The sequence below is a fragment of the Ovis aries genome, chromosome 2 (genome assembly GCF_016772045.2).
Source record: "Ovis aries strain OAR_USU_Benz2616 breed Rambouillet chromosome 2, ARS-UI_Ramb_v3.0, whole genome shotgun sequence".
NCBI classification, from domain to species: Eukaryota; Metazoa; Chordata; class Mammalia; order Artiodactyla; family Bovidae; genus Ovis; species Ovis aries.
Window position 1 is genome coordinate 47,013,985 of NC_056055.1, and position 22,426 is coordinate 47,036,410.

At 37.8% G+C, this 22,426-nt stretch overlaps 1 protein-coding gene across 2 annotated transcripts in view; it reads right to left on the reverse strand.

Moving 5' to 3' along the window:
- Positions 1-21,658, reverse strand: part of LOC101123612 (contactin-associated protein-like 3) — a 236,926-nt gene extending 215,268 nt beyond the window's left edge. For both annotated transcript variants that reach the window (XM_042243184.2, XM_027964384.3), the window contains exon 1: positions 21,440-21,658. In XM_042243184.2, the coding sequence (XP_042099118.1) occupies positions 21,440-21,524 (85 nt within the window). In that variant the 5' untranslated portion in view covers positions 21,525-21,658. The remainder of the gene's footprint in view (positions 1-21,439) is intronic.
- Between the last annotated feature and the right edge of the window lie 768 nt (positions 21,659-22,426).

Consider the following 22,426-nt stretch of genomic DNA (forward strand, 5'->3'; position numbering starts at 1 on the left):
TAGAAATATGGAAATAATTCAGGTGGAAGAGGAAAGAGAACTATGGTTTTTAAAAAGTGTACCCTAAGAGAACCATCTGATTCCACTGGAAAGGCCAACATAAGAATAATGTTTATCCCAGAAAGAGAAGAAAGGGGAGTAAGAGCAGAGTTTATTTAAAGAAATAATAGTTGAGAAATTCCCAAACCTAGGGTACAGCTAAATATACAAATCCAGGAAGCTATCAGAATATCTTATTATCTCACCACAAAAGGTCCTCATCCAAGACATACTTTAATGAAGCTATCAAAAGTCAAAAATCAATCATAAATAAACAATTTTCAAGACATCCAGGAAAAAATAAAGACATATTAAAAACTTCTATCCAAGATACCCTATCCAATAAGGTTATTCTTCAGAATGAAGGAGAAATAAAGCCTTTCCCAGACAAAGTAAAGCTGAGAGAATTCACCACACCAGTAGTCCTGCCTTACAAGGAATGCTGAAAGGCACTCTTCAAGCTGAAACAAAAAGATCAAAGTATACAAAACTTTGATTAAGATAAGAAATAGAATGCTGCAAATTATTTTAGAATAGTATGCTAAACTCCTAACTATAAGTGTTAAAGGAGAAGAGTATTAAAAATAATTCTTCTGTGGCTGAGGCAGTAAAGAATCTGCCTACAATGCAGGAGAACCGGGTTCAGTCCATGGGTTGAGACTCGAGAAGGAAATGGCAACCAATTCCAATATTCTTGCCTGAAGAATCCCATGGACAGAGGAGCCTGAGAGTTGAACACAATTGAGAGACTAACACTTTCACTTTTTCATAGATACTACAACTTGGTAATGAAATTAGAGCATAAAAAGAGATAACATCTGACAAGGATATTACAAGAAAAGAAAATTAAATAATAATTAAATTAATATCTCTGACGAACATAGATGCAAAAATTCTCAACCAAATGTTAGCAAAACAAACTCAAGAACACATTAAAATAATTAAATTTTAAAAATCACTCCCTCAGAGAATTTTCCATTGGCAGAGTATAAGAAAGACTCCATCAAAAAAGGAGGACACTGGTTCTTCTCAAGGGTCAGTCACCCTCTCATTTCCCTTCTAATAAATTTCCTTTTCTTGCCCACCAAAAAGAGAAAAGAAAAGTTTTTGACAAAATATGTGCACCCTTATGTTTATCATGGCATTACTCACAATAGTCAAGATATGGAAACAACCCAAAAGACCATCAATGAATGAATAGATAAAGTGGTATTCATGCACAGTGGAATGCTATTCAGCCATGAGAAGGGAAGATATTCTTCTATTTGCTGCAACATAATGCTAAGGTACTTCCTGGTAGCTCAGCTGCGAAAGAATCCACCTGCAATGCAGGAGACCCTGGTTCAATTCCTGGGTCAGGAGTTCCCCTTGAGAAGGGGCAGGCTACCCACTCCAGTATTTTTTAGCTTGCCTGGTTGCTCAACTGGTAAAAAATCCACCCACAATAGGGGAGACCTGGGTTTGATCCTTGGGTCAGGAAGATCCCCTGGAGATGGGGATGGCTACCCACTCCAGTATTCTGGCCTGGAGAATTCCATGGACTGTATAGTCCATGGGATGGACAAAGAGTCAGACACAACTGAGTGACTTTCACTTCCAGCGTTTAGAAAGGGGCTTCCCTGTTGGCTCAGATGGTAAAGAATCTGCCTGCAGCGCGAGAGACCCAGGTTCAATTCCTGGGTTGGGAAAATTCCCTCGACAAGGGAATGGCTACTCACTCCAGTATTCTTACCTGGAGAATTCCATGGATAGAGGAGCCTGGCAGGCTACAGTCCATGGGGTCACAAAACAATAGGACACGACTAAGTGACTAACACTTTCACTTAGCATAAGAGAGAAAGTCAGACAGAGAAAGGCAAGTACTATATGAGGTCATTATTTATGGAATCTAAAAACGTGAAACCTGTAAAAAAAATAATAAAATGGTTACTAGGGGATGGGCAAGGCAATGGCACCCCACTCCAGTACTCTTGCCTGGAAAATCCCATGGAGGGAGGAGCATGGTAGGCTGCAGTCCATGGGGTCACTAAGAGTCGGACACGACTGAGCGACTTCACTTTCACTTTTCACTTTTCACTTTCATGCATTAGAGAAGGAAATGGCAACCCACTCCTGTGTTCTTGCCTGGAGAATCCCAGGGACAGGGGAGCCTGGTGGGCTTCCATCTATGGGGTCGCACAGAGTCGGACACGACTGAAGCGACAGCAGTAGCAGCAACAAGGGATGGGCAGAGAAAAGAGTGAAGGTGTTTAAGGGTACAAACTTGCATCAAGGCACAAATAAGCCATCAGTTCAGTTCAGTTGCTCAGTCATGTCCGACTCTTTGTGACCCCATGAATTGCAGCACGCCAGGCCTCCCTGTCTATCACCAACTCCCGGAGTTCACTCAGACCCACATCTATTGAGTCAGTGATGCCATCCAGCCATCTCATCCTCTGTCGTCCCCTTCTCCTCCTGCCCCCAATCCCTCCCAGCATCAGAGTCTTTTCCAATGACTCAACTCTTCGCATGAGGTGGCCAAAGTACTGGAGCTTCAGCTTTAGCATCAGTCCTTCCAAAGAACACTCAGGCCTGATCTCCTTCAGAATGGACTGGTTGGATCTCCTTGCAGTCCAAGGGACTCTCAGGAGTCTTCTCCAACACCACAGTTCAAAAGCATCAATTCTTCGGTGCTCAGCCTTCTTCACAGTCCAACTCTCACAACCATACATGACCACAGGAAAAAACATAGCCTTGACTTAGACGGACCTTAATCAGCAAAGTAATGTCTCTGCTTTTGAATATACTATCTAGGCTGGTCACAACTTTTCTTCCAAGAAGTAAGCATCTTTTAATTTCATGGATGCAATCACCATCTGCAGTGATTCTGGAGCCCAAAAAAATGAAGTCTGACACAGTTTCCACTGTTTCCCCATTTATTTGCCATGAAGTGATGGGACCAGATGCCATGATCTTCATTTTCTGAATGTTGAGCTTTAAGCCAACTTTCTCACTCTCCACTTTCACTTTCATCAAGAGGCTTTTTAGTTCCTCTTCAATTTCTGCCATAAGGCTGGTGTCATCTGCATATCTGAGGTTATTGATATTTCTCCTGGCAATCTTGATTCCAGCTTGTGTTTCTTCCAGTCCAGCATTTCTCATGATGTACTCTGCATAGAAGTTAAATAAGCAGGGTGACAATATACAGCCTTGACATACTCCTTTTCCTATTTGGAACCAGTCTGTTGTTCCATGTCCAGTTCGAACTGTTGCTTCCTGACCTGCATACCGATTTCTCAAGAGGCAGATCAGGTGGTCTGGTATTCCCATCTCTTTCAGAATTTTCCACAGTTTATTGTGATCCACACAGTCAAAGGCTTTGGCATAGTCAATAAAGCAGAAATAGAGGTCTAATTAACAGTATAATGAATATAGATCTTGAGAAACCTATATGCAGGTCAGGAAGCAACAGTTAGGACTGGACATGGAACAACAGACTGGTTCCAAATAGGAAAAGGAGTACATCAAGGCTGTATATTGTCACCCTGTTTATTTAACTTATATGCGGAGTACATCATGCAAAATGCCAGGCTGGATGAAGCACAAATTGGAATCAAGATTGATGGGAGGAATATCAATAATATCAGATATGCAGATGACGCCACCCTATGGTAGAAAACAAAGAAGAACTAAAGAGCTTCCTGATGAAGGTGAAAGAGGAGAATGAAAAGGCTGGCTTAAAACTCAATATTCAAAAAACTAAGATCATGGCATCCAGTCCCATCACTTCATGGCAAATTATGGGGAAACAATGGAAACAGTGACAGGCTTTATTTTCTTGGGCTCTGAAATCATTGCAGATGGTGACAGCAGCCATGAAATTAAAAAACGCTTACTCCTTGGAAGAAAAGCTATGACCAACCTAGAAAACATATTTAAAAGCAGAGACATTACTTGCCAACAAAGGTCTGTATAGTCAAAGCTATGGTTTTCCCAGTAGTTATGTATGGATGTGAGAGTTGGACTATAAAGAAAGCTGAGTGTCAAAGAATTGATGCTTTTGAATGGTGGTGTTGGAGAAGATTCTTGAGAGTCCCCTTGGACTGCAATGAGATCAAATGAGTCAATACTAAAGGAAATCAACCCTAAATATTCATTGGAAGGACTCATACTGAAGATGAAACTCCAATATTTTGGCCATCTGATGCAAAGAACTGACTCATTGGAAAAGACCCTGATGCTGGGAAGTTTGAAGCCAGGAGGAGAAGGGGACGACAGAGGATAAGGTGATTGAATGGCATCACCAAGTCAATGGACATGAATTTGAGCAAGCTCTAGGAGTTGGTGACGGACATGGAAGCCTGGCGTTCTGTAGTCCGTGGGGTCGCAAAGAGTCGGACACGACTGAGCAACTGAACTGAGGTTGATCATAGCTTTTCTTCCAAGGAGTAAGCATCTTTTAATTTCATGGCTGCAGTCACCATCTGCAGTGATTTTGGAGCCCATGAAAATAAAGAGCTTAGATGTTCATTTATTTTTATAGGAATGTTTTTTCTAAAATGCCATGTGACTTTAAAAACTGACAAAATTTAACAAAAATATAACACCTGGTACTATAATACTTGATTCATAAATAGCCATTGTTACATTTTTAGGACAAAACTTAGATTGTACAAGAAACTTTTTTACACTCTATTTGGTAGTTTGGGCATTTTCATTGGAAAAAATTAAAATAAAATAACTAACATATTCCAAAGTAAAGATTTACTGCTTTGTTGTAGAATAAGAAAACAGAATATACATCATTGCAAAGAAATGTGTATTTGGTGCTTTAAATAATCAACTGGGACTTTCAGATAGCTTGTCCAACTACAGAGAAAAGTCTATTCACCTGCTGTCTTATAATCTTGACACACTTTCCTTTTCCTCCCGCCCGCTCCTTCTTCCTTGTCTTCCTCCTTTCCTCTCTTCTTTCTTTTCTCCATGAGATTTAATAGGGGACAGCTGACAAAATGATGTCCATAGCTACTGGCAGGAAGTGCAATCAATTCATTCAAAGCACAAGTATTTGTTATTGACCCTTCCATAAAATGCTATTTTTTCTCATTTTATTGGAGGGAAGAAAAAGCAAGATAGTAATTTCTTTGTAGAGTTCCAAGAATGTGTACAAATGACATAGGAGAAAAAGAAAAATGTTATATTATGAATTTGGATTCAAATGATACTTAAAGTTTTAATACAACTAATTCCTGGTAAATATTTTCTGGTTTAATTCACTGAGGTACCCTGTTATTACAATATAGCATTACTGTTTAATGCAATGTTTACCTAAAAAATATGTAAATATTAATAATAACAGTTTTTGAAAACTTGAGTCTCCGCCCAAAAAATTTCCATAAAACAATCATTTTGTTTAATTGTTCATGTTTATTCAAAAGTAAACTGTTATTATGAGAGTGAAAAATCCAATCATTTTAGCAATTGTGTATGTGTGTGTGCATAGTCATGAGCACATATGTTTAAGTAAATACAAAATTAGATTATTACTGAATAAAGGAGTGCATTTTCATATCTCATTAGATTCAACTATAAAGATAAAATACCTATTTGGTATTATTTTCACAAGGTACAGTAAACATTTCTTTAAAAATGTGCCTGAAAAGTGTGTTTTTTACTAACCTTCCAAACTGTGATGGTGTGCAGCACTTATGTCAGTTAGAAGGTAAAATGTTTTAATTCAGCAGTAAGTAGAAATTAAAGATTCACAGGATTTGTTGAACTTTACCAAATATGAAAATAGCCTTTTCTTTCATAAACCTGACTATAGTTTATATATAAGACTACATATAAGCATTATATAAGACTATAGTACTTAAAATTAGTTTATAAAAAATGTCTTTTATAAATCTGTTAACCTCAGGGAATGCCACATTTTTACAGAAAATGCATAATAAGATCCAAATTCATTCTATTTAAAAGTCTGAGAAATACCCAAATATTTTAATCAGTCACAGAAAAATGCTTCAATTAGTTTTCAGCAATAATAACTGGTGATCGTTTCTAAGTATACTAGTATGATGGTACAGGTGTGACTTAAATTGTGTCAGCCAAATCCTCCCAGAGGTGCTACTCGTCAACCTTTATGGTTTTCATGGGTAAGCTCCCACAAGCCAACAGAAGTCCAGGAAAAAACTAAGTTGAGTAAAACAAACAAACAAAGCAAAAATAAACAAATGGGATCTAATTAAAATTAAAAGCTTCTGCACAACAAAGGAAAATATAAGCAAGGTGAAAAGACAGCCTTCTGAATGGGAGAAAATAATAGCAAATGAAGCAACTGACAAACAACTAATCTCAAAAATATACAAGCAACTTATGCAGCTCAATTCCAGAAAAATAAACGACCCAATCAAAAAATGGGCCAAAGAACTAAATAGACATTTCTCCAAAGAAGACATATAGATGGCTAACAAACACATGAAAAGATGCTCAACATCACTCATTATTAGAGAAATGCAAATCAAAACCACAATGAGGTACCACTTCACACCAGTCAGAATGTCTGCGATCCAAAAATCTGCAAGCAATAAATGCTGGAGAGGGTGTGGAGAAAAGGGAACCCTCCTACACTGTTGGTGGGAATGCAAACTAGTACAGCCACTATGGAGAACAGTGTGGAGATTCCTTAAAAAATTGCAAATAGAACTGCTTTATGACCCAGCAATCCCACTGCTGGGCATACACACCGAGGAAACCAGAATTGAAAGAGACACATGTACCCCAATGTTCATCGCAGCACTGTTTATAATAGCCAGGACATGGAAACAACCTAGATGTCCATCAGCAGATGAATGGATAAGAAAGCTGTGGTACGTATACACAATGGAGTATTACTCAGCCATTAAAAAGAATACATTTGAATCAGTTCTGATGAGATGGATGAAACTGGAGCCGATTATACAGAGTGAAGTAAGCCAGAAAGAAAAACACCAATACAGTATACTAACACATATATATGGAACTTAGAAAGATGGCAATGACGACCCTGTATGCAAGACAGCAAAAAAGACACAGATGTGTATAACGGACTTTTGGACTCAGAGGGAGAGGAAGAGGGTGGGATGATTTGGGAGAATGGCATTGAAACATGTATACTATCATGTAAGAATCGAATCGCCAGTCTATGTACGATGCAGGATACGGCCTGCTTGGAGCTGGTGCACGGGGATGACCCAGAGAGATGTTATGGAGAGGGAGGTGGGAGGGGGGTTCATGTTTGGGAACGCATGTACACCCGTGGTGGATTCATGTCAATGTATGCCAAAACCAATACAGTATTGTAAAGTAAAATAAAGTAAAAATTAAAATTAAAAAATAAAATAAAAATAAAGACTCAACATGAAAATCTCATTATAAAAATAAAATACAAAAATAAAAGAGACAAGCCAGATTTAAAAAAAAAAAAAAACCCACATGCTTAAATAAACTCTTTCACTCATTCTGAAATACAAGCACCCCTTTTTAAGCCATGAATAATCTCGCTAGCGGATGAAAGGAAGAATTTTTTCATTAAAAAACATGCAATCATATTAAAACAAGAAATAGAAAACATGACATTTCTCTAAAGAGTTAAATCAGTTTCATGATTTTGAAAAGCAAAGAGAATATCACATGAAATTTATTTCTACTGATCCATCCTTCTATTATAACACAATTTTAATCTCAATTTTTTAAGTTAAATTTGATCTATTTCTCCAAGAATATTAGCAAGAATTTAGACTCCCCCTTTATCTTCTCTGCTCATGTTTTATGATGGTTTAAACAACAGTTTCTAGTTAAAAAGTTATTTTCCTCAGAACTCATATTTATTTCTATATTTCTTTCTGCTTCTGATATTACTGCTTTGCTGAGGTCAAACTAGCTATCATTCTTTTATAGAAAATCAGTTTATATCATTATTTTTAGTGGTTTAAAATGTGACCATGTTTCTAGGTGTGTGTATGTGTGTGTGTGTTTCCGTTTTAATTATTGTTTTCCATTCATCTAACTCAGCATAATATGAGCTTTTATAATTGAGGCACATTATTCTTCGTAGTTTTAAGAAATTTTTTTTTGCTACTAATTTTTTAATTATTGAAACTGGTTTATTGTTAAGTAAAAATATAAATATTCCATAAGTAATTGAAAAGTCTGCAGACTTTACATGTAGAATATTTACACCCTGTCCCTTAACTTGGCTTTCCTATTTTACATCTCTTTATCTGACTGTAGTTTACACTGGTTATTTATCTCAAATTTGTTTTCTAATTTGCTGCGTCTCTCTTTACTTGGGTGTAATCTGCTGTTTCAGCATCTACTAAATTCTTTATTTCAGTGATTCTGCTTTTCATTTCTCTATACTGCTCTTTGTCAGTTCTACTTGATCATTTTGATAGTCTCTTATTCTTTCCATTCTTTTAATCTTTTATTTCTTTATATATATAAAACATTTTGCATCCTAAATCTATTTCAATATCTACATTTACTTTGGTTTGATTTCGTAGTCTGTTATTTCTGCTGAGTTTTACTCATGGTGACTTGTTTCCTCATGCATTCTATGTTTTCATTTTTATTGTGAGCATATGTTTCCTGGAAATGGATCTGTAAGCCTAGATGACTGCATTCAACAGAAAGACATGAGGAGAAAGTGCCATAAGTAACGGGAGGGGAAAGTGAAAGTCCTGTGTAAGAACGCCAGTGTAGGTAGGTGGTTGTAGTTTAGGGTCAGTTAAAAGAGGGATTGGGAGCAATGAGTGAAGACAAGTCCCCTTTCAAGGAATAAATGAGTGAATGAGTGTGTGATATGAGGGAAGACTTGAAAAGCCCTACCAGAAGCGCAAGATCATCAGGTAAGTCATCTTTAGGTAGATTACTCTGGCAGCAGGCTGGCAAATGGATTAGAAGGAGGTAAGGCACAGACAGGAAATCATGGGGAAAACAGTAGTAAATGCCAGAGATACGGAGAACTTGAACAAGGCAGTGATGGGATAACTCAAGAAAAGCGGACATAAGAAAATTCAAGACACAGAGCTAAACTTACCCTTTTAAAAATCAACCAGTAATGCTCTCTTTCCAAAGATCCACACCAGTGTTTTCATACCCATTCTAATAGAGATGACATCCCAAAGCATCCAAAGTATTTTTTACTTGGGAGACTAACACTCATTTCACAATCATAAATGTTAGACTATCTGTATTGATGGTCATATACTACATGTCTTAGAAGACTTTAAGAAAACAGCCAGATAAGAAGTTAATGTTTCAGGGGTATATTGTCTTGATCTGGGGAGTTGTTCTCAATTAATGAAAAAATATAAAAACTTGAAAGAAGTTTTAAAGATTAAAGTTGCTAATGCCAAATTAATCCAAATAGCCAAATCAGAAAAGTTTTCTTGTTTAGAATTATGATATTATAGAAAGCTGAAACATTTCAGTATACCATTAGTTTCTAATTCTGTAACATAAACTTCTTTTTAATATTATCCTTTTGTAATAATATCTTAATCTGCACTATTAGTGACAACACTTTGGATTACAGAAATACCCAAAAACGTTTACATCTTTCCTTAAAATTGCTTATCTAATTATTCTACCCAAAGTCATGAAACAAAGTCACATTTCTGACTTTACACTTGAGATCAACAGGAACAATAATAATAATAGCTAAAATTCACTTGAGGACTTAATATGTTTCACTGAGGACAATATTTACATACATTAATTAATTTGACCTTCATGTATGCATACTAAGTCTCTTCAGTAGTGTCCAACTTTTGTGACCCTATGCACTGTAACCCATCAGGCTCCATGGGATTCTCCAGGCAAGAATACTGGAGTGGATTGCCATGCTGTCCTCCAGAGAGTCTTCCCAGCACAGGAAGTGAACCTGCCTCTCTAACATCACCTGCATTAGCAAGTGGGTTATTTTCCACTAGTGCTATCTGGGAAGCCCAATTTAATCTTCAATCCTACGAGATGGGTTATAATTGTTGCTTACATTTTTAGAGACAAGAAAACCGAGATACAGAAAGGATAACTCTATTACCCAAGGTCATACAGCTGGCATTAACCTGTGAAGTCAGAATTCCAATCCAAACATTCCTCTCTCTCCTGCCTATCTAAAAGTGTGGTTCATTACATTAGTATGTTTTGTTGAACTTTGTAGCTTTATGCTGTTTGAAAGAGTGCTGCTGGAATCGTCTTCATTTATATTACCTCCACCATGCCTTTCTGTGTAATTCTCAAAATAGAAACAATCTTCATTTGAAAATACAGATAGTCTCTATGTGACAGCATGTGTATATTGTCATGCCCTTGAGCTAGCTAGTCATAAAAACCTTCAAAGATAATAACAGATTTTGTTGACAATAATAACCAGACTCAGAAATCCCTCAGCCCAGACTGGGGGCGGGGGTGGGGGTCAAGTTTGCAAGCCCAGTGGGAACTTCCTCCTGATGTCATAAGTTACTGGACAGAGTCCACAGCTCCTACTTCCAGAGACAGGTATGGCTCAGAGAAATTTAGACTTGTGGGTGTCAAGGAAATAACTGGACACCTCACTGAACTGCAACAGCCCCCTGGCCACCTGTATGTCCTTTGCCCTGACGTTCAGTGAGCCTTTCCCACCTGGATTAGATATTGTTTCAAGTATCAGGCAGACCCTATGAACCAGACTTGTGGAGAATGCCAGTTTCACACTGCTTCCAGACACCTCCGTTTTAGGCTCCTCCTGAACATGGAGCCTGACTGAGATCAGACTCGACCAAGATCTCCTTAGATACAGTCATCTTGTCTAATAACACTTGCTGGAAGTTCTCTTCTTTGCTGCTTGTTGGTCCTTGGTAGCTCTCTTGACACTTGACCTTTTCAAGCCCTCCCTTAGGACTTCACAGCAACTCTTGGAGCACGTAACATGCTTTTTAGCAAAGCCTTGGGCTAGAAATTATGTCAGAAATTTTGCTACTAAAAGAAAATAAGACACTCACAATGAGCCAATGGATGCTTCCATGAGCAAATCAGTGGCTGATAGTTCAGGGACAGTCACATGAAAATTCATTTTTATTAGGTCACCTAAAATTAAAAAAAAATCATCAAATACACGGGGGGATTCTGCAGACCTTCCATATACTTTCAAGGTAGCGTGTTTAAAATATATTAATTTCTCCATTTATTTGGTACTTACTGAGTACCAACAGCAGAGCAATGTAGGGACAAAGAAAGAAGATTCTATTTTCAAGAAGTTTAAAATCTGGTTAAGGAGGAAGACGCTTATCCAACCATCTGTTCTATGAAGCCGATAAGAGCCTGGAAGCTAATACTTTTCGTAATAGATGTTAAACTATTTACATAAATGGATGGTGCATTTTGCTTTCTTTTCAAAGTGATGCAGTCAAAGCACCTGGTCAAGGATCAAGTTGCAGTCACCTCCTGGCTCCTCCCTTGGTCACAAGAAAGCCACCCTTTCCTGTCATAGTAGCTGGAAAAGAGCAATCACAACACTGTCAAAACAGTGAAAGTTATAATAGACCTGCGGATCTTGCTGGATGTTTTGCGAAAGAGAATCATTCACACTTTTACTTACCCAAAAACATGTATTGAGAACCCACTGTCTTCCAGGACTTACCCCTGAGCTCTGGGGACCATGAAGTAGAAACAACAAAAAAGAAAAAGGAAGTCTCTACTTTCTTTGAGCTTTGGTTGAAAGAATAAATAAATAAGTGCATGCTTAATGCTTCAGGGTGATAAGGACCAAAGTCCGAGTAGAAGAAAGCATTCTATCACTTTGGCTAGGAAGGTTGACCTTGGATATGGAGCTACCAAGCAGATTGTTGCCTGAGCATCAAGCCAACACTGGAAAGACAGGGTTGAAAGATGAAGAGAGGCTGACACTGATGGCATCACCTCACCTGGATCTAATCTTGCTTGAAATGAAATGATGTGAACAATTCCCCTTTTTGTTTAAGTCACTTGCCAATACTCCAATCCTTGACACTCGCATTTCTTATTACTCCACATACAATCAAACAACCATTAAGTTCTGAAAGTGTTTTTTATGTGCAGTGTCACTTTCTCATTCTCACTGCCATCCTCCCACTTCAGTCCTTACACCTGTAAAATGGAGTAGCAGCAGAAAGCCTCAGGATGGAGCCCAGAGGAAGTAGTGAAAGAGGAAGGACCATTCTTTGGCAGACAAAACCCATGCAAGTCGGCCCAGGCAGTCACTCAGCATCACCTCATCCAAGAAAATGGGAGGCTCTGGCATGTGGATGCTGGGGGTTGGGAGGGAGGGTAAAGGAGGGTGGACAACCCAGTCTTATTCCTAGGAAGCTGGGATGCTGATTAATATCCACCATATGTCCTTTTCCTGTTCAAGTGCACAATAGTCTGCAGGATGTATCTTCCCACTCCTGCCTCACCTTACAACAAAATTCATGAGGAAAAGCATTGTTTTCTAGACAAACATGCAGCTCTCTTCCAAAAACTAAATCCTACTAATATCACCTATAAGAAGAACAAGTGAAATCAGTCAATAGCAATGCAAATCTCCCAAAGATTAGATTTTCAGGTTTCTTAAAAGAGATCAGTAGCTCATCATGACAAAGAATAGTAAATTACGATGATGAAACATTTATTCTTATAATCTAGAAAATTGATATTACGTTTCTTAACCTTGTACCAGAGTTCAAAATAGATCATTCAACTTGCTCTAATTGGTAACTGACTCTGAGATTTGTCAATTCTACTGTGTTCTATGCTCCTCAATTTTTTTTTCAGAAATGTTCCCTGTAAATTTAAGAATGCAAAAAGTAATTGGTGTTTGCTCCCTTAAACTCTCTTAAATATATCTAACTGAACTCTCCATATCCTCTTCAGTCCCCCAATTTTTTAACCCCTCACAGTAATGGAACAGTTCACACATAGAGAAGGATATCCTTGAAATGTCAAGCTCACAGGTTTTCTTATCCAAATGTTCCTGAATCAAGACAACGTTGCAGAGAAGCCTAAGAATTACTCACACACAGCAGCTGGCTAGCTTGATGACATTACACAGCTATTTATTTTTTCTTTTTACGTTGTATTACTTATAGTGTAGCAATGTCCTTATTCTCAAGTTTTCAAATCTCAAAACACAGCAAAAGTAAAGCTACATGACAAATCTTTAATTTTTATAATCTCCAAACATTCAAACAGATGTCAATAGATACATATTATTTTTCTTAAATCAGCCAAATCTGAGACATTTAAATATCACCAGTTGTTAAAATATTTTCTTCTATAATAGTTTTGATTAAAATGACTTTCTTTGACTTGAATCAAATTATTGAATTATTTTCTAGTGCTAATCGGATTCCCTTTATTATATCTACTGGCCTTTAAATGAAAATCCTACCAGCCATCCCTTAGTACTATATTAACAGGAACCAGGACCTGGGAAGGCCTCAGGGGCAGGTTAAGTGCTGCTGGTTCTAAGGGTGACTGCATACCAATATCCTAGAACACAGAACACCTCAGACATATGGAGGCAATAGTTTCAACTGGGTTCAATTGGGTCAGGACAGATGTCGTTATATTTCTTGATTGCTCACATACTCAGAAATCCTAAGTAAGTTATATTTGCTTTTGCATGATAGTAAATAAGAAATAGTTTCATCCCACATAACTGGATTGTCACCTAATTCAGTCTGTGCCTCTCTTATAACTATTGACAGTTTTTAATTCCATCAGCAGTTCTCTCTGCCCTACCAGAGAGAACTGTGTGTCTGTCCCCTAAGACACATAGACATATCTGTACACATAAGCATCATTCTGCCACTTCCCCACCAATTCACCATTCCTTATGTATTCATTCAGCTTAACCTTATCAAGCTCTTTGGTTGCCTGAGGATTTAAAGATGTTAAAATAAAAAAATTAATTACAACCTTGAGAGGTGCAGGTGGCACCTGATCTGCGTCTCAAGGCAGCAGGTCATTCCATATTCATCTAAACAGTAATATGCTTGTTTCTAAACTCCAGAGAAACTTTCTGTTGAGTCTTGAACACTGTAAGCAGTGAGATGATGCTGAAATGAGGATGCGGGAACACAAGGTCTAAGCCACAGTGTTATATGGCTATTGAGGTTATTTAAACTGCCACTGATTCAAAATACGGTGGAATCTTATTTGGAATAAGCCCCTTTCTCCCAGAGTGGTCCAGTGAATATGCAGCATAAAAATCCCTTCTCTTCAGGTGATAGCAACTAAGGCAAGTGATGGAACCACAAGTGATACGTTATCAAAGCCACATCTCAATAAAACTTGGGTGTGCATATATGCTCAGTTCCTTAGTCATGTCTGACTCTTTGTGACCCCATGGACTGTAGCCCACCAGGCTCCTCTATCCATGGGATTCTCCGGGCAAGAATGCTGGAATGGGTTGCCATTTTGTCCTCCAGGGTATCTTCCCAACCCTGGGATCAAACTCATGTCTCCTGAGTCTCCTGCATTGGGAGGTGGATTCTTTACCACTGTGCCACCTGGGAAGCCCTCAATAAAACTTAGGAACAGATAAATTTAAATATTTGATACACCATTTATCATATCACTAAAGTGACACATCTGAAAATATATTTGCCAGTTAAAAAAGCAAAGAATAAGTCAGGTATAACTAACACATCTTCCATGAGTATTGTATCCTGGCATACTACTGAATAAAAACTTAATAAAATTCATATTCTGGTAGGATATACCTTTTGTTTTTCATTTATGATTAACAGCCTTGGAGGAATTTTTTTTAATTTGCCCATGAAATTGGTATATATTTTTAAATAAAAATTATTTAGTTTAAATTATAAAGCTTTTAACTTCAAACTACTTAAAATGTCAAGTACTTTATGTTTCAATTCTATTTCAAATCAGTACTTTGAAAATACCCATTACCTGGAAACTAAGGAGAATATTTTTACTGTTTGTTGTGAGCCAGACTCCCTATTTTATTATTAAAAAGGGAAGTTTCCAATGAACTAGAAAGAAAAGTAATTTTAAAGCAACAACCAAACTAAGCATATTTATTATCACACAAGATTATATTTTTACCTGCCAGATATGTGCAATCTATATGTCAAAGCAATATTTTCAAAAAGTTAAAAACACAACATGTACAAATATAGAACAAATGTATGCTAAAGATTTATAAACTCATTAATGCCTAGTCCAGTAAAAGAGTATTTTGAGAAACTAGGAATTTACAAGCATTTCTAGAGGAAGGTTAGAATGAGATTACTAGGTTACATAGAAGCTGATCAGTGCTCTACAAGGCAATACAAACTTGTAGTTATCATATATACCTGATGGAAAAAGAAATCATCGATTGTAATATCCAAACTCTAATCAAATACTAAATGACCAAGTCAGACATAGGTGCATTCTTCTAGACACTTAAACAGTCATATGAGTCTATTAAACAATTTTCCTGCATAATATCAAAAGATCATGCTATCATATTATCTTTAATTTTGTATTGGAATACAGTTGATTTGCAATGTATTAATTTTTGCTTAACTTAAAAGTTATATATAATTGTTCTTAGCACATTGACTTTAAAATTATGCCATAGAATTCAAACTGGGAAAAACAAGCATGATATTTTGAAAGAATGTATTACACATGGTCTAATGCTGTTCAGAAAGGTGCAGACATAAGTAATTCAGTTTTTTAAAGTTATCCAATATTGTGCAACAGACACTGAAAGCAATCAGTGCTACAGCGGGCCACAGGTGGCAGATGGAGTGAGAACACTGCTGAAGTTGCTCTAAAGAGCTCTAGGTGTCGACACCAAGCCTTTAAGGGCTCTAAAATAAAAGTAGGGAGAAGATCTAGAGGTTAATTTCATACTTGCTTTTCAAGATTTAAATCAGAATTACAGGTAAACCCTGGCTCTATTAGTTCCAAATTGTTTGAGCTCTTTTAAACTTTTATAAATATACTTACATATTGAAATTCTGATTTAAGTTTAAAGGGGAAAATTCAAGTTAAAACTTGCTCAGTTAATTGAGATTTTTGTTACTGAGAATGTCCTTTATTTAGTACTTTTGATTTTTTTTTTTTTTTAACGAGTGGATTCCTGATTTGGTGGGCTTCCCTTGTGACTCTATTGGCAAAGAATCTACCTGCAATGTGGGAGACCTGGGTTCAATCCCTGGGCTGGGAAGATTCCCTGGAGAAGGCAAAGGCTACCCACTCCAATATTCTGGCCTGGATAATTCCATGGACTGTAGAGACCATGGGGTCGCAAAACGTTGGACACGACTGAGCGACTTTCCTTCCTTCTTTCCTTCCTGATTTGGTTGATTTACTCAAAGGAGCAGATTTTCTTGAGCTCCAGTCTTCTCTGCAAAACAGGTTTCCAGGTGTGGTAGGGTCACTGATAATCTGTCCTTAGAGTCATTATGTTTGTTTGCTTAAAGAGTCTCCCCAAACTGCATAAGCGTCAGGCCCCGCAAAGCACAGCTCTAGCTTTGCCTGTCACGCCATGTTGATAGTCACATGGACTCAGGAAGTTTGTTTTGTTTTGTTTTGTTTTTGAGGAAAAAACTGCCACTGTTTTCCCTAAATTTTAAAAATATCCTGACCTCAGTATTTCTGGGAAGTTTATTCAAATATGATATATTTTTTTAAGTCTGTTTACTAGTTTTTTGATTCTTTCCAAAAAGACTGATCCATTGCTTACTATGCTTCTGTCCATATTCCATGCTCATTTTCCTCAACACGTTTCACTACATCACGAATGGATTCCCTGTTCACTTGTTCCAGGGGCACATCCTCTGATAAGCTCTCTTCCTAAATCAAGGAACATATTACGGATGGTCTAATGCCTTTCAGAAATGGGCAGTCACAAATAATTCAATCTAAATATGCAACCAAAATACTGACATTTTCCTATTCAGATTATATCTCTTCTTCCTCCCCAAAGATAAGGAAATTCATAAAGAAAGAGTAGATTTGCAGGGATAATCCTGATTAATTTGGAGAAGCAGACACTTCAGAATAACATTAAGCACACTATGAGACAAAAAGAAACCTGCACCAGCTGAAACATTAGCAGGATTTTAGTCCATATTATCCAAGGTGAAAACTTCTTTATGGACTATATAGTCATAGCACACATAGCGTTACTTGAGATTGATGGTGCTCACTTAGCAGTAAATTATGTAGATGACACTTAGCAAATAATTACACAGAATCAGTGCCCACTGACATGACAAAGAGTTCTGAAAACAATATCCTCAAGAAGGCACATGTGATAAACGCACTATTAGACATTTACCTTAATTTTTGTGATTTTATACTTCTTAGCAGTTGTAGCATTATGTTCAGTTCCTCCATTCTGCTTGCATTTACCTTTTTAGCAAATTCTTCAGGTTAATCATATTATTGGGTTAGGATAATTCATACAATGTGTCCCATATTATACTATCTATATTATTTTTATTTCAAAATAATAATATTGTGTGATAATTTCTATTAGAGGAATATAATAATAAACTTTAAAGATGATACAATAACACTTTAGCACATAAGGAAGCCAACCCTCCAATGAAGAAAGGATTCAAATCTGATACAAATCTTCACACTGAGATGTTAATACATGTGTTGCTTAGATCAAGCATTAGGTACCACATGAAGATCACAGGTTTGTTTTCCATGTTGGCCAGCCACCCTCAATCATGGGCAGAGACCTCTCACACCATATGCAGGAGTTAAGAGAAGAGATATTGATGGATAAAAACAAATCCTGATTATCACTCCTAAAACAGTCATTCAAACTGTATGCCCCACCTGTCGTGGGCCAGAATATATCTTTTCCCCCCTCATAACAAGGACACTTTTGACAGAGGAAGGAAACAAAATGAAGATTCTAGAGAAAATTGCAAGGTGGAGTTGAGTGGGTCATACTCATTAAATTGAATCCCTTCATCTATAAATGTCATCATTCATGTTAAATAATCACCATCAACAGCAGTTGAAATGTCTAACACAGGCTTCAGTCCTTTTTCTTTTCAGTGGGGAGTAGGGTGAGGGAGGACATCAACTTCCAGGAAAATAATTCAGCTGTAAATTAACTTCCAATTGTGTTGTTCCTTAATAGGAAAGACTGACCACTACTCCTCAAAGCGATATGTGATCCAGGAGACAGATTTACAACACTAAATATGCGATCAAAATATTGACATTTTCTTTCAGATTATACCTCTTCTACTTCTCCTCCCCCTTTACCCAAAGATCTGGAAATTCACAAAGAAATAGTAGATTCACAGGGATAATCCTAAAGCAGAGAGCTACTGCCTACTTCCAATTGTGGCTCATAGTGGAAAGTAAGTGAACCAACCACTGTCTTCACAACATCTCACAAACAGGACTCTAACTTGGGATCTATATTCTAACTTTCCTCTTCAGTTCCAGTTAAGAGGAGAGCTTCGCTAGAATAACACTTTCATCTTGACTAAGTACAGAGAGTTCGAGAAGGCAAACCAAGCAGAGATACATGATTTTAAAATATCAAGTCCTAGGTCAAAATTTGGAGATGCTGCCATTCAACTTGTTTTATCTTCAAAAAGGCAGATAATACATATATACATACACACACACACACACACACACACACACATAAAGTCCACAGTTTTGGCTCTTTAGAAACATTACTCTCTCCATGCAGACTTTTCCTGACTTGAAACTTGCCATTAATTGTAAAGATTCATTTCAAAACATGGGTAATTTCTGAGATGCCAAATGTTTCAAGCAAGTCTTATATTTTGAGAGGATGTCTTATGCCAGAACTTCACCCAGGCTGACCCCTCTGTATGATTTACTACTGAGAACACGTAAACAGAGTAAAAATGTCTCTGGATCCTTCGGAGGGAAAGATCTGTACCTTTTAAACATTTACATACAGTTATCATTATTTTCTTATTAGGCCTCAGGAATATTTCACTTTTGTTAGTTTTACAATCTTATCTGAAAGGATTACTTGAGTTCTTAAAATACTTCTTAGGAATAAAAAGGTTAGCCATCAAAAGCCTTGAGCAATGCTGATGTTTATGATTTCTCCTTCATAAGCCTAAATCCCATCCTGGTGGCAAACTCCTTTTTAGAATTTCTCAAATGATAGGACAGGACTGAAAAAAAAAAAAATCTCTACCTTGACTTAAGTAATAACAAATTTCAAATACATGCTTGAAACACCTTGCTTGTATATAAATCTACATATACAAACAAACACCTCCCAAACATTCTAGAGTTAAGGAAAAATCCAGTTGATCCAATTAACTAATATGGATTATAATGAGATTCACTGGGCTTTAAAGCTATGGTTACAAAGGATACTGTCAAATGCGATTACCAAGAAACTATCACTTTGTGTAGTCTCTATGAACCTTTAAGTCTACAAAGTCATTTAAATATATACTTCACACTTGATCATCTGTAACAGCCATCTGTGTGGTGATCAAGGATTTTAACTACAGAATCTCAAATGTTCTTAACAATGCAAATTTACATAGGTACTTTTAATTCACTGAACTTTAAACAAGAGTACTAAATACATCTAAATAAAACAGAGGCTGAAAAGTTAAAACTAGCAATGATATTTGAAGAGTCAGCCAGAGATCCAGGTGGACTGAGCTGGGAGACACATCCAGCTCAGAAAGGGATATCTGCTTGGCTATTCAGACAGGGAGCACCTCAGAGCATGCGACTGTTAAAAAAGATGCTCAGTATGAAGAACAGTATACCTCTGTGGATTTCAGGGGACAAAACACAAACAGAAAAAAATAAATATACAAACAACTGATCTTGCCAGTATCTTGTAACCACAACTAAGGAAACAAGAAAGGCAGCACAAAACTCTGCTTATCTTACAAGGGAAGGACTGTTGAAGCTGCTTCCTTTAAGTAACAGTGACCTCCAGTGACTTTTTCATTGCACCTCAGGGTACTGCATTAAATTATTCTATAATTCTTTCATACTAGCAAATCACTCAGTACTAGTCATTTTTAAGTTCTCAGCAAAGTGACAAAGTGACTTGCAGGACCTACGGATTTCATGTAAATGCCCCATTTTAATTAACTCACGGAAGTTGTACACAAAGATAATTAAAATTGTGTCTGAAACACAGGGCAGTATTTGCTAACGCTCGTTTTTAGGAGTGACTCATATAATATGGCATTAAATGAGCCAATACTAAATGATGACAGCACAAAAGTATCACAGACTGGGCATATATGGATGAATGCTGGAAGGGTAAATGTATTTGTACAAAATCCTTTTCACTTTAGTGCAAACTTCACTGTGAGGGCAGAGTTGTTTCCCCTCCCCCACTCCAGCTAAATCTGGATATCCAGAAACAAGGTCAGTTTCTAAACATGCCTACTAACACTTTCTTGAAATGCATACTAGCTTACCTTACTCCCTACAACTTGATTTTTTAAAAATTCTTCAAGGGAATAGGGTGTGGAAGGAGGACGTGGGGGCTTTCTTAAAATCCCTCAAGGAAAGAAAAACCCTGTGATGGAGATTTTAATCTGAATAACACTTGGAAAACTTTTTCTGATTTTCAGATTAAAATGCCCTGAGGTCAGCCGAAATAATTTGGCTAGCATCTTCAGATCACTTAACGGTGCTAGTTCAGAACTGAGGGGTTAATACATCTTCACGGAACCAACAAAATCAGAAACACAACAGATCACAATATACAAGCATGTACACTTGCAAATGAACCTGAATGGCAGGTTTTATTTTTCCTTTCAGTAAAAGGCATCTACCTTTGAAGGGTCTGTCCTTACTGGAATTCTGACTATCCAGGTTTGCCATCTGAGCTCTGCTGCGGAGCCCGCCCGCCTGTGCAGTGCCCGAATTCTTGGTACCCAATTCCGCAGAGCCCCAGCAGCAACCATCTATGCTAACACAGGACCCGGCCAGGTCGGCCAGCGATTTTCTTTCTTACATAAATCCAACAAAATGCATTGGTATTAAAAAGAAACAAATGACCACACCGGCACGATCTTCTCTCCTTCTTCCTCTCTTCGGTTTCTGTCCGCCTCAATATTCTCCTGCTAATTTTAGGTTTTACTAGAACTTGAGCTTTCTCAATGAATATTCAAAACAACAGCACACAGACAAAATTCAGCTCACAGACAAAAAGTCAAACAGGCTTTGTGTTTCACAGACCTGACAAGTGGGAAAACCATTGTAAACTGTCCTATCCAAGCGTTGGGACTTTGCGATGTTTTTTAAATGCCTCATTTTCAGAAACAGGCCAGCTAGTCCATTTGTAAAATTCAATTATTATTTTTTAATAACACGAATTCTAAGTTGTCAGCATAAGTTTTAAAAGATGTGCTGTACTCACAAGTATTCCCTGCTGCTAATGTACTCCAGGGTTGGGCAGACAAAAGAAAGAGCATCCTGAGAAAGGTTCCCGCGACGGGGTCCATGCTCAAAGTCGCCGGGGCTCCCCCACCCCAAAAACCCACGGTGTCCAGGCAGGTGCTCTGAGCTGGGATCGTCCTGCTCCCTCCCTCTCGGGGTCGCCAGCGCTTCCTCGCCAGCGCTTCCTCCTCAGCGCACTGCGAACCCGCGCAGCCGGCGGAGCGGGAGCCCCAACCTGCAGCCACACCCCCACCCCAACCGCCGGCCCCCATCGCCCCCCCACCCCCGTCCCCGGTCCACCCGCTCCTGCCGCGCTGCAAGCTCCGCGAGGCCCGGGCGCCCCTGGCGGTGGCGGGCGGAAGTGCGAGTCAGATCGTTGAAGGTCTTCAACCTGAACTCTCTACAGACACGCTGGGGAGGTCGCTCTTGATCCGGGGTCCCAGCATGGTGATGATGCTTGAGCACGAACACTGATGCTAGGAAAAGTGTGGTTTTGTTTGTTTGTTTTTTTAGTTGAAAAGAAAGTAGGAAGAGTAATCGCGTTTGAAGGAAATATTTACATGTATTGAGAACTGTTATAAAAAAGACTGTTTTTGTTTTCTCAACTCATTTAATGATTTGAATTTTTAAAAACCCTATTATAGTAATCATTTCAAAATATGTAGTTATATATACAGTGATATATGTCAAAACACATTTCAATAAAGGGGAAATAAAAATTAAATAATTTAAAAAACTACCCCACTTCTACTATAATGTCATCATTTTATTATGTGTATTCTTACTTGGAAATTTGAGAGTTATGGTCTGCAGACACAGAAAACTAAAAACTGGCACCCTGGGAGAGGGAATCTTATTCTAAACATCATCATGGAAGTGACCTTACATTAAGGAGGTAAGCTGAATAACTTAACTGATAAATGAAGAGTTTTGTATCAACTTCTGTATACTGTGTGTGTATTGGTTT